General features: G+C 43.1%; 1 protein-coding gene across 1 annotated transcript in view; it reads right to left on the bottom strand.

Annotated features, from left to right (window-relative positions):
• The window catches only part of arid2 (AT-rich interactive domain 2), a 145,806-nt gene that overhangs the window by 47,545 nt on the left and 84,681 nt on the right, over positions 1-13,580 (bottom strand). The window contains exon 6 of the mRNA XM_086009391.1: positions 9,258-9,325. Coding sequence (XP_085865517.1) covers positions 9,258-9,325 — 68 coding nt within the window. The remainder of the gene's footprint in view (positions 1-9,257; positions 9,326-13,580) is intronic.

Genomic DNA, 13,580 nt, shown 5'->3' with positions numbered 1-13,580 from the left:
ATTCTGAGCTTAGCTAAAGAGTACCCTCCATCATCTGCTATTTGACTCCAGTTACTGAACTAAATCCATGAGGTTTCGGAAGGGAGAATGATTCCCTTAAAATAATTCAGTCTTTGCAGTTAAGCAGAGGGGTAAAGATCCCGAATCCAAGTTACTACTGGGTGGCCCAATATCAAATAGCAGTTTATTGGTTCAACAGGATGGTAAGTATTAGTAGACAATTGCAGACCATGCATGTCCCTGTATTTCACCACATACTGAATAGAACCAGCAGATATTATGATACTTCAGTGTACATAAAAACTGACTCCTGCAAACCTTGATCGGCCTCTGCCACAGTTAAATTAATTTTTTATTTCTATTGAAAGGGGAGTTAGAAAGAGAGAAAATAGAAGAATAGCAATTTGGTATGCAAAACATCATGATGGGCACAAATTTTACTGTGATTTCCTCAACTAGTCCATGATTTTTTCTAAAAATGTATAAAACCCTAGGTATTACCTAGAGCTATGAGGAAAGATTGGATAGGCTGGGGTTGTTTTCCTTGGAACCGAGGAGGCTGAGGGGAGATTTCATTGAGGTGTATAAAATTATGAGGCACATAGATAGAGTGGATAGGAAGGACCCATTTCCATTAGCAGAAAAGTCAATAACCAGGCTTTATATTTAAATTAATTGGTAGAAGAATTAGAGGGGAGTTGAGGAGAATCTTTTTCACCCAGAGCGTGATGGGGGTCTGGAACTCACTGCCTGAAAGGGTGGTAGAGGCAGAAACCCTCAGCGCATTTAAAAAGTGCTTGGATATGCACTTGAAGCGTCATAACCTACAAGGCTACAGACCAAGAGCTGGAATGTGGGATTAGGCTGGATAGCTTTTTCGGCCGGCAGACACAATTGGCCGAATGGCCTCCTTCTGTGCTGTAAATTTCTATGATTACCATCACCCTTTATCCAGGGTCTACATGCTGAATCTCACACCAGACATTGCTTAGTCATAGAACAATATCCCAGCATACTGGAAACAAATGTAGATGCCTGCTCTGAACTTTTAGTTCAACATAAACCGGCTATTTCAGAAATATTTGGGTGTATAACTATTATACAGGAAACTCTTTTTTATCTGGCACCAACGGGACCGGCGTGGTGCCGGTTTATCAAAAAGTCCGGATTACAGAGAGGTATAGTAAAAGGTACGAGAGTGCCATACACAGCAACAAATCCAGGCTTCCCTGTTGCTTAGCAACAGGTGCAGGAACTCTGGCCACAAGATCCAAGCATCCCTGTTGCTTAGCAACAGGTGCAGGAACCCAACCACAAGATCCAAGCGTCCCTGTTGCTTAGCAACAGGTGCAGGAACCCGGCCACAAGATCCAGGAACGGCCACTAATATGAATTAAAACTTACCTGAACCTACTCCTGAATTTTGCCAGTTAACAGAGATTTCCGGTTATTTAGGTGTCGGTAAATCGAGACTCTCCTGTATAGTGAGTTTGTATGAGGGGGAAAGGAGAGCAGAATCACAACACCCTAAATCCTTGACTACTCAAAACTATCCTTGTCCTGTTAAATAAAGTAGCAGTGAAAGCTTACACCTAACTTCTGCAGCTTATCATCAGAAGTAGTAGACAATGATTGATAAAGTATGACTGATGCTGGTCCTGAAACAGATTCAAATTCAGCTTAGTCTCTATTTTTAAAAAGTCAGCATTTTATAAGCGCCTGTACATGGTGATAAATACATGTGAATCTTTATGAATTGTTTTTCAGGGGGCAGGAGTTAAAAAATAAGTGGCAGTTCATCAGTCCTTCAACTAAATTCAAATGATAAGATGTTACAACATAACAATTGTGACAAGAAAACTGCAAAACTAATAAAACAATGAAGAGAACAACATTTTCCTACCATATTAAGAGTCAATGTATATATACGGAAGAAATCAAATGAGGTATTTGCAGAACAGATTCCAAACCTCTGTAGCAAGGCTGAAGAAAAAGAACTCAGGCAGGTTTACAAAGTGCCTACCACCCAGAAATGATGGCCACCATGCAGGGAAATATTTTGCAGGTGAAATACAAGTGTTTCAATATTCTAATTTACTGGGGCACATATAACCCACTGTGAGGATGCCCTTAACTGAAGGGGAAGACACCTAGTGACAAATTGCAGAATATGAGGAACTACTTGAAATGCACAAACCAAATATAATTTGATCATATTGCATTTATGTTTGTCAAAGTAAGTTTTGCTAACTAGCAAATCTTCACAGATAGCAGGCATGTGATCTAACAGACATTTATCTCACCATTTTCCCCCCCATTCATGCAACAGGACTAAAATGTGCACATAATTTCTGCACTTAGTTGCGATGGAGGTCAACAGAAAACAGATAGCACATTGAAATGAATGATAATGCAACTCATTCTTCTTTGCCCTTACCACAATTTAAATAAGTTCAGAAGCTGAAGAAAAATAGTCTATTAATTCCATAGTGCTTCAAATTTCTTATAAAAAAACTACTTGGAACTGCAAATTACAAAAGCAAATTGCATATTTTGAATATTTGTAACAAAATTCTGTGCTCAACAAGTTCAGACAAATATGTTTAGTTTTAATATTTAAAATGTATGGTTGAGTGATGAACAGCACAACTCTTGAATAATGTAACACATTAAGGAAACCAACAGTTGATTGAAGTAATGAACAAATACAAAATTAAATTGAAGACATAGTATTTACAGCATAGAAACAGGCCATTCAGCCCAACAGGTCCATGCCGGTATTAATGCTCCACACGAGCCTCCTCCCACCTTTCTTCATCTAACCCCATCAATATATCCTTCTATTCCTTTCTCCCTCATGTGTTTATCTAGCTTCCCCTTAAATACGTCTTATGCTATTCGCCTCAACTACTCCTTGTGGTAGTGAGTTCCATATTCTAACCGCTCTCTGGGTAAAGAAATTTCTCCTGAATTCCCTATTGTATTTATTAGTGACTCAGAGAGGGTGGATGCAGTGCAGTTGGTGTTGTGTATATGGACTTTTAAAAGGCGTTTGATAAAGCACCACATAGAGTCATAGGGTCATAGAGTTTTACAGCACAGAAAGAGGCCCTTCGGCCCATCGTGTCTGCGCCGCCCATCCATCCCTGTCCAGTCTAATCCCATTTTCCAGCATTTGGTCCATAGCCCTGTATGCAATGGCATTTCACGTGCTCATCCAAATGCTTCTTGAATGTTGTGAGGGTTCCTGCCTCTACCACCCTTTTAGGCATTGAGTTCCACATTCCAACCACCCTCTGGGTGAAAAAGTTCCTCCTCAAATCCCCTCTAAATCTCCTGCCCCTTACCCTGAATCTATGCCCCCTTGTTATTGACCCCCCTACTAAGGGGAAAAGTTCCTCTTTGTCTACCCTATCTATGCCCCTCATCATTTTGTACACCTCAATCAGGTCCCCCCTCAGCCTTCTTTGCTCCAAGGAAAACAACCCCAGCCTGTTTAGTCTTTCTTCATAGCTGAGGCGCTCCATCCCAGGTAACATCCTGGTGAATCTTCTCTGCACCCTCTCCAAAGCAATCACATCCTTCCTATAGTGAGGCGACCAGAACTGCACACAGTACTCCAGCTGTGGCCTCACCAGCGTTTTGTACAGCTCCATCATAACCTCCCTGCTCTTATATTCTATGCCTCGGCTAATGAAGGCAAGTATCCCATATGCCTTTTTAACCACCTTATCTACCTGTTCCGCTGCCTTCAGAGATCTATGTACATGTACACCAAGGTCCCTCTGACCCTCTGTACTTCCTAGGGTCCTACCACTCATTGTGTATTCCCTTGCCTTATTTGTCCGTCCAAAATGCATCACCTCGCACTTTTCAGGGTTAAATTCCATTTGCCACTTTTGCGCCCAACTGACCAACCCGTCTATATCGTCCTGTAGCCTGAGGCTTTCCTCCTTGCAATTTACCACCCCACCAATTTTCGTGTCATCTGCAAACTTACTGATCATCCCTTTTACATTCTCATCCAAATCATTTATGTAGATCACAAGCAACAAGGGACCCAGCACCGATCCCTGAGGTACCCCACTGGACACAGGCTTCCAGTCACAAAAGCAACCTTCGACCATCACCCTCTGCCTCCTGCCACTCAGCCAGTTTAGGATCCAACGCGCCAAGGCACCCTGGATCCCATGGGCTCTTACCTTCTTGACCAGTCTCCTATGCGGGACTTTGTCAAAAGCTTTACTGAAGTCCATGTAAACCACATCCACAGCATTTCCCTCATCCACCTCCCTAGTCACCCCCTCGAAAAATTCAATCAGATTTGTCAGACATGATTTACCCTTGACAAAGCCATGCTGACTATCCCTGACTATTTGTGTGGCATCTTTCTTTTCCGAGTGCTTCTATGTGGTGCTAACCCTGTGGCTTCAGCAGAGGTAGACGCTGCCTCACCTCCTAGCTCCCCTTGACAAAGCCATATTATGCAAAATGGTACAATTTTAAAGGGGTTGCAAGAACAGAGAGACTTGGGGGTGTTTGTACACAAATCTTTGAAGGTGGCAGGATAGGTTAACAAGGCAGTTAATAAAGCCTATGGGATTCTGGACTTTATAAATAGAGTACAAAGCTCAGGAAGTTATGCTAAACCTATATAAAGCACTAGTTCAGCCCCAGCTGGAGTACTGTGTCCAATTCTGGGCACCACACTTTAGGAAAGATGTGAAGGCTTTGGTGAGGGTACAGAAGAGATTTAATAGAATGGTTCCAGGGTTGAGGGATTACAGTTGCATGGATAGACTGGAGAAGCTGGGGTTGTTCTCCTTAGAGCAGAGACGGCTAAGAGGAGATTTGATAGAAGTGTTTAAAATCATGAACAATTTAGATAGGGTAAATAAAGAGAAACAGTTTCCAATGGCTGAAGGGTTGATAACCAGAGGACACAGATTTAAGGTGATTGGCAAAAAGTGACACGAGGAAAACTTTTTTACATGAGTGGTTAGGATTTGGAATGCACTGCCTGATGTGGTGGTGAATACAGATTCAATAGTAGCCTTCAAAAGGGAATTGGATAAATACTTGGGAGAAAAAATTGCAGGAAATGGGGAAGGAGCAGGGGAGTGGGACTAACTGGATTGCTTTTTGAAAGAGCCGGCACAGACTCGATGGACCGAAAGGCCTCCTTCTGTGCTGCACTATCCTATGATTCTATGATTTATGACTCCTAGTTCTGGTCTCCCCTGCAAATGAAAACATCTTCTCTACATCTATCCTATCAAACTCTTTCATAAACTTAAAGACCTCTATTAGATTACCCTTTTCTGGAGGAAAGCGCCCCAGCCTGTTCAATCTTCCCCGATAGATATAACCTCTCAGTTCTGGTATCATTTTAGTAAATCTTTATTGCACCTTCTCCAGTGCCTCTATATTTTTTTATAATATGGAGGCCAGAACTGTTCACAATACTCCAAATGTGCTCCAATCAAGGTTCTATACAAGTTGAACATACAGGAAACTCTCGATTTACCGGCACCTAAATAACCGGAAATCTGTTAACTGGCAAAATTCAGGAGTAGGTTCAGGTAATACTTCATATTAGTGGCAGTTCCTGGATCTGTGGCTGTGTAACTGGGGCTCCTACACTTGTTGCTAAGCAACGGGGACGCTTGGTCTGTGGCCGGAGTTCCTGCACATGTTGCTAAGCAACAGGGAAGCCTGGATTTGTTGCTGTGTATGGAGCTCTCGTACCTTTTAACTATACCTCTCTGTAATCCAGACTTTTTGAGAAACCGGCACCACGCCGGTCCTGGATAATAAAGAGTTTCCTGTAACTTCTGCTTTTCAATTCTATCCGTCTAGAAATGAATCCCGGTGCTTTACTTGCTCTTTCTATGGCCTTATTAACCTGCGTTGCTACTTTTAGTGATTTGTGTAGCTGTACCCAAGGACCCCTCTGCTCCTCTACCCCATTTAGGCACTTTTTTTCCAAGGAGTATGTGGCCTCCTTATTCTTCCTACCAAATGTACCAACTCACACTTATCCATACTGAATTACACGACCGTTCTGCAAGTTTAATATCTTCCTGTATTATTAACTACACCCCCCAATTCGATGCCGCCTCAGATTTTGAAATTGCACTTCCAGTTCCCGAGTCCTAATCGTTTATGTAAATGGTAAACAACAGTGATCTCAGCACCGATCCTTGTGGAACACTACTTCCCACTTTTGCCAGTCTGAGTAACTACCTTTAGCCCCTACTCTGTTTCCTGTTTTGTAGTCAGCTTGCTGTCCATTCTGCTACTTGTCCCCCGACTCCACGTGTTCTGACCTTAGCCAGGGGTCTACTGTGCGGTACCTTACCAGAGGCCTTTCGAAAATCCAAATATATTATCACAATCACAAACACAAAATCACAGAAACCCCACAGTGCAGATAGAGGCCATTTCGGCCCATCGAGCCTGCACCGACACATATCCCACCCGATCCCCGTAACCCCTACACCAACACATATCCCACCCTATCCCCGTAACCCCACGTATTTAATCCCCCTAACACTAAGGGTCAATTTATCATAGCCAATCAACCTAACCCGCACATCTTTGGACTGTGGGAGGAAACCGGAGCACCATTATGTCCACTACATTACCCTTATATACCCTTTTCGTTACATCTTCAAAGAATTCAATAAGGTTCGTCAAGCATGACCTTCCCTTTTGATATCCATGCTAACTATTCTTTATTATATTTTCAGTTTCTAGATTTTTTTTCATCTTTAAGTAAGAATTCCATTATCTTTCCTACCACCAATGTTAAGCTAATTGGTATGTAGCTCCCTGGATTTGTTCCATCTCCCTTTTTAAATATAGGAATCGCATTAGCTGTCCGCCAGTCCTCTGGCACTATTCCATTTTCTAATGAATTTTTATATATATGTAATCGTGCCACTGCTATATCTTCCCTTACTGCTTTTAATATGCACGGATGCAATCCACCAAGACCAAGGGTTTTATCCTCACTAAGGTTGATTAGTTTATCAATTATCTCCCCACTTTCTATCTTAAAGGCTGGGTACTCTGCAGTGAGTGCCTCACCTCCTAGCTCCCCAAAGCCTTTCCACCATCTACAAGGTACAAGTCAGGAGTGTGATGGAATACTCTCCACTTGCCTGGATGAGTGCAGCTCCAACAACACTCAAGAAGCTCGACACCATCCAGGACAAAGCAGCCTGCTTGATTGGCACCCCATCCACCACCTTAAACATTCACTCCCTCCACCATAGGCGTACCATGGCTGCTGTGTGCGCCATCTACAAGATGCACTGCAGCAACTCGCCAAGGCTTCTTCGGCAGCACCTCCCAAACCTGCGACCTCTTCCACCTAGAAGGACAAGGGCAGCAGACGTATGGGAACACCACCACCTCCAAGTCACACACCATCCTGACTTGAAAGTATATCGCCGTTCCTTCATCGTCGTTGGGTCAAAAACCTGGAACTCCCTCCCTAACAGCACGGTGGGTGTACCTTCACCATACGGACTGCAGCGGTTCAAGAAGGCAGCTCATCACCACCTTCTCAAGGGCAACTAAGAATGGGCAATAAATGCTGGCCTTGCCAGCGACACCCACATCCCATGAACGAATATAAAAAGTCTATTTCTTTTTTAATCTCTTCTAATGTCACGTCCACCATGTTAGTCTCCCTGATAAAAACTGGAGCAACGTAATTATTTACTAAGACATTTGAAATAAACTAGCAGTGCACAAAATCTGCTTTGCTAAGTGCTTTAAGCAACATTTTAGTCATTTACTTTTGATCAGACAGGTGCTTGATGCACAGGGAACGCAACATTTTTAACAGTCTCCTATTCAAGCTACTGAAAACTCTACATCCACCAATAGGGAGGGGTGTGTGTGTGTGTGTGTGTGTGTGTGTGTGTGTGTGTGTGTGTGTGTGTGTGTGTGTGTGTGTTTGTTTTTTAAATGGGTACTGGAGTTTAAGCAGCTAAAAATCATGCAGTTTACCAGGACAAATGGCAAGTCAGCATGACGTGGCGGAAAAGTGCCCACCAACAAGGCAAATGGTGGGATCAGGTTCTGAGGATGTCTCACATTCAGGAAGGGGGTGAAGGGGAATCCTGAGCAGGAGAGGCCGAAGATTTCCATGTGGAGCCTAGGGAGCACTCCTGCTGCTCCGAGCCCTATAAAATTGCAGTTGAGTCTTGCCGTTATTGGGATCCGACAGTACATGTAAAGGAAGACCCTGCCAGCTTTGGGCTGGTGTCTTTGCCGCCTGCTCAGGAGAGCAGGATAAAATCCCAGACGGTGGGATCCTGGTGGCTTTCCAGCAGGTAATTAGCCTGCGTGATTTTAACTGCCTACCAGCCTGGTGTCTGCTGAGTGGGTACGGCTAAAATGACTCCCACTGAATAAAATAGGTGACAAAGAAACAACCTTATTTCACTTACTTTTGGGAGAGAAATCGAGTGAGCCTTTCATCTATCCTTACAGAGATCTTGGAGCTGGAGTACACAATCTGGATTACACAATCATGGTGGCTGCATGAGGCATTAGGTTGAAAGCCTTACTACAATTGTTGAGCGCAAAGCAACTGGGGTTTCCCCAAGCTTTACAACGATCCATGATCTTGTACAATGCCACAACATGTCCTATGCATTATTCAGGAGTGTAAAACTCGGCCTGTTCCTTTCTGATTACTCCACGGCATTCTGGATTCTTGCTCCAAATCACCACAAAGGTAGTTAAAAAAAATTTGTACATAATTATTTATTATAATAATCAAAAGGCTAATGGAATGCTAGCCTTTTCCAAAAAATAAATTTACATACTTTAAGTGATCTAAAAATAAACTTACCTTATTGTACATGTTTTAATGTTTAAGTCAATTAAATTTTTTTCTTTTTATGCTTTTTAAAACTCTTACGCCTACTTTTACCAGGTGCAAGAATTTCATGGGCATCCTTGGCAGATTACAAGTTCCGGGTTTTAGCACATGCGCTTCGCATGCCTAAACCCGGAACTTCTGCGGCCCCTATGGGCACGTACACACCTCGTACGTACCCGTAGGGGCCACAAATTATGGCCCAGTGAGCGTTGCATTTCAGTTTCAGCTGATAGGTGCATATCAATAATCAACCTATCATAATGAACTAAGCATTTTATTTGCTATTAGAAGCCTTACACAATTTGATTAAACAATAAATTGTATCTGTATCATCTATTAAGCATCATTTTTTTACCTTAACAAAATCTCTGCCGGTTTTTTCTTTCCATTCTGTTCCAAATACAGAAGACAAGGTACCCAAAGCTGTAAACATAATCATACCAGGACAATTAAGCACAAAATATGGCTAGTATAGTCATAACGTTTAAAGCTAGCCTTCAAAAACTCATTACTTGTAGTTTTTAGCATATCAACAGTAAATGCACAAGAGCCATGTTTTTCCAAAAATTCCTGTGCTGTTTCAGTTAACAATCAAGGCAAGACTTTGCATGAATATGCTTCAGCTAGCGGTGTATCTTTTTCAAAAGTGGATATAAAATTTATGTTAACAGAACAGTGCTGATACTGTAACAACAATTTTGATATTTTTGCTGGCCCACACTTGCAAGTGAATGGGCAAGTATCTTGCTTATTTTTCAAAGAAAACACAAATCATGCATATTACTAAAGCGTACCTAAAACATTTAAAACAATCCAAGTGTGCATTGCTGACTACTACAATGCTGCATAGCTGGTTTCGCATTTTCTTACAGGTTATCATGTGGTATTACATTGGTGTGTGAAAGAGCCATAGGAGCCAAATTCAATCCCCAAAACAAAAGAACTGAAATTGCTTCTAATTTTCTTTATGGATCAAGTGTTAGTCAAAATAATCTCTGATTACCTGAGCCACGTGCAAATTTCTATAGGGATAAGCTGATTAGGGAAGTGAACATGTGGCTAAAGGAGTGGTGTGGGAAAGAGGGGTTCCATTTCATGAGGCTCTGGCAGCAGTATTGGGAGAGGAAGGAACTGTACCGTCGGGATGCGCTCCACCTGGGACCAGGGTCCTAGCGCAAAGGATAAATAGGGCAGTCAGGTACAAATAGTAGTTCAAAAACAAACAAAGGAGGTAGAGTAACAGTCAGAAATTGTGCTTTAGGCACTATATGTAAACGGAAAACTAAAAGATGTAAAGTGATTAAGCCAGGAGAAAAAAATAAGAAACAGGTGAGTAAAACATTAAAGCTAAAGGACAGACATGGGTGTGTGGCCCAAATTAGCATTCTTTATACAAACACATGGGCCTAGAAATTCACTGGCGCCCCGTTTGGGGCGCCAGCCTTGCCAGAAGTAGCGCCCCGGAAGAAGTCGTGGCCGCCCGCCGCAAATTCAGTTTGCGCGCCCCAGAGGGAAGCGCGGCGCTACTCGAGGCGCCCCGCATCCCTCTTGGGGCGCTGCAACTGAAGTTCGCAGCGCAACGTGCCGCAGCGCCACACGCTGCGGTACTGCAGGCCTTCCTCCCCTTCTTAAAGGGGAGGGGCCTGCTGCAGCGCAATCTAAGATCGCGAGTGCCGGCTAAAGAGCCCGGCACCGAGGAGAAGTGCCAGGCTCTTGGGACACAGCCGGCACTCCGCCGGGGGGGGGGGGGGGGGGGGGGGGGCGGCTCAGGAGGCCGGGGACAGCGGCGCGGAGAGGTGCTGGCAGGCGGCCAGCAAAAAAAATGGCCGCCCCGCACCTCAGTGCCTCTACCGCCGCAGGTAGGCCCCCTGAACCGGTCGCAATCGTTAAAGCAGAGGGCGCTACCAAATTTGGCGATCGGGGCGGGGTAGCGGGGCGCTACGCACACCAATGACGTCATCGGTGGCAGCGCAGCGCTAATGGCTAGCGCCGCCATTAGCGTCCCGCTAAATTTAGCGGGAGGCGTGGCCAGTGGCGCAAAACCCACTAAGTGCCCTCTTAGGGCGCTAACGGGTGGCGCAGCCCACTGAATTTCTAGGCCACGGAGTATAAAGAATAAATTGAATGAACTGTAGGCGCAAATTCAAATTGGAGGGTATGATATGGTAGTCATTACTGAGACATGGCTGCAAGGACTGGGAACTAAATATACCAGGTTATACTGTCTACAGGAAAGGTAAGGAAAAAGGCAGAGGGGGAGGAGTAGCCTTAGTTATTAAGGATGAAATTACTTCAATGATAAGAGAGGATATAACGAGAGGTAAGCAAGCTGGGGGGATTTTATGGGTAGAATTAAGAAATAGGAAAAGACTTAAGACTGTACTGGGAGTTGTGTATCGGCCCCCTGGTAGCAGCTGTGAAGTACTAGATTGTATAAATGCAGAGATTAGACAAGCGAGTAGTAAAGACAGAGTGGTTTTAATGGGGGATTTTAACTTTCATATAGATTGGGATAAGCAGACTAGCACCTGTCAGAAAGGTAGTGAATTTCTTGAGTGTGTCTGGGATAGTTTTCTACAACATGTCCTGGAGGCAACAAGGGGGCAAGCCATATTAGATTTAGTAATGAGTCAGATTTAGTTAACAGCCTAACTGTGCGTGAACATTTATCCAATAGCTATCATAACATGAACGAGTTCAACGTAGGGGTAATGGGAGAGAGCGGGAATATGGTATTGAGATAGAGGATCAGCCATGATCATATTGAATGGCGGAGCAGGCTCGAAGGGCCGAATGGCCTACTCCTGCTCCTATTTTTCTATGTAGCGTTTGAAAGGGAGAAACACGAAACAGCTACTAAGATTCTAGATTTGGGTAAAGCTGACTTCAGCGGGATGAGACAGAGACTGCCCAAAGTAAACTGGGAAATTCGTTAATGGGTAAAACGACAGAAGATCAATGGGAGAGGATAAAAAAAAGAATTTAAGGGGATACAGAACCAGTTTATACTCGAGGGGCAAGAGCTCTACTTGCCAAAAAAAAAAGCCATGGATGGCTAAAGAGGTAATGGACAGCCTAAAACTAAAAGAAAAAGCATACAAAAATGCAAAAAAAGCACAGGTTCTGGCGAATGGGAAAGATACAAAGAACAGCAAAGGGTCACAAAACAGATAGTAAGAGCTACAAAAAGGGAGCATGAAAAGAAACTTGCAAGGGTTATCAAAATCACCACGAAGAATTTTTACAATTATATTAGGAAAAAGAGGGTAGTTGGGAGAAATGTTGCCAGCTTAAAAACTGAACGCAGTGATATTGTCAATGATAATAAGGAAATGGCGGACATGTTGAATAATTACTTTGCGTCAGTATTTACAGTGGAGGAAGAGGATAGCATGTCAGAAATCCCAAGGAAACTAATATTAAATCAGGGACAGGGACTCAATAAAATTAAAGTAAGTAAAATAACAGTAATGAAGAAAATAACAGCACTAAAGAGTGACAAATCCCCAGGGCCAGATGGTTTCCATCTCAGGGTTTTAAAGAAAGTAGGTGAGCACATTGCAGATGCCCTAACTATAATCTTCCAAAGTTCTCTCGATTCAGGAACCGTCCCTTTAGATTGGAAAATTGCGTATGTCACTCCACATTAAGAATCACGAGAGGGGGAAACCAGGGAATTATAGACCAGTTAGCCTAACATCTGTTGTCGGGAAATTGCTAAAGTTTATAATTAAGAATACGGTGATTAAAAACCTTGAACATTTTCAGTTGATCAGAGAGCGCCAGCATGGATTTGTGAAAGGTAGGTCATGTCTGACAAAACTTGATTGAATTTTTTGAGGAGTGACTAAGGCAGTGGACAGGGGAATGTCTATGGATGTTATTTATATGGATTTCCAGAAGGCATTTGATAAAGTCCCACATAAGAGACTGTTAACTAAAGTAGAAGCGCACAGAATCGAGGGCAAATTATTGACCTGGTTAGGAAATTGGCTAAGCGGCAGGAGATAGGCAGTAGGGATAATGGGTAGGTACTCAAATTGGCAGGATGTGACTAGTGGTGTCCCCCAGGGATCTGTGTTGGGGCCTCAACTATTCACAGTATTTATTAATGACTTAGATGATGGCATAGAAAGTCATGTACCCAAATTTGCTGATGACACAAAGATAGGCGGCATTGTAAATGAAAGCGTAAAATTACAAAGGGATATCAACAGCTTAAATGAATGGGCAAAACTGTGGCAAATGGATTTCAATGTAGGTTATCTACTTTGGATCTAAAAAGGATAGAACAGGGTACTTTCTAAATGGTGAAAAGCTAAAAACTAAAAACAGTGGAGGTCCAAAGAGACTTGGGATCCAGGTGCATAGATCATTAAAATGTCATGAACAGATACAGAAAATAATTTAAAAGGCTAATAGAATACTGGCCTTTATATCTAGAGGACTAGAATACAAAGGGGTAGAAGTTATGCTGCAGCTACATAAAACCCTGGTTAGACCACACCTGGAGTACTGAGAGCAGTTCTGGGCACCACACCTTGGGAAGGATATATTGGCCTTGAAGCGAGTACAGCATAGGTTTGCCAGAATGATACCCGACTTGAAGGGTTAAGTTACGAGGAGAGATTACACAAATTAGGGTTGTATTCCCTAGAATTTAGAAGGTTACAGGGGT

This window comes from Somniosus microcephalus, chromosome 16, assembly GCF_052327205.1.
Source record: "Somniosus microcephalus isolate GS21.2 chromosome 16, FLI_Smic_1.0, whole genome shotgun sequence".
NCBI classification, from domain to species: domain Eukaryota; kingdom Metazoa; phylum Chordata; class Chondrichthyes; order Squaliformes; family Somniosidae; genus Somniosus; species Somniosus microcephalus.
This window is presented reverse-complemented; position numbering and strand designations above follow the sequence as displayed.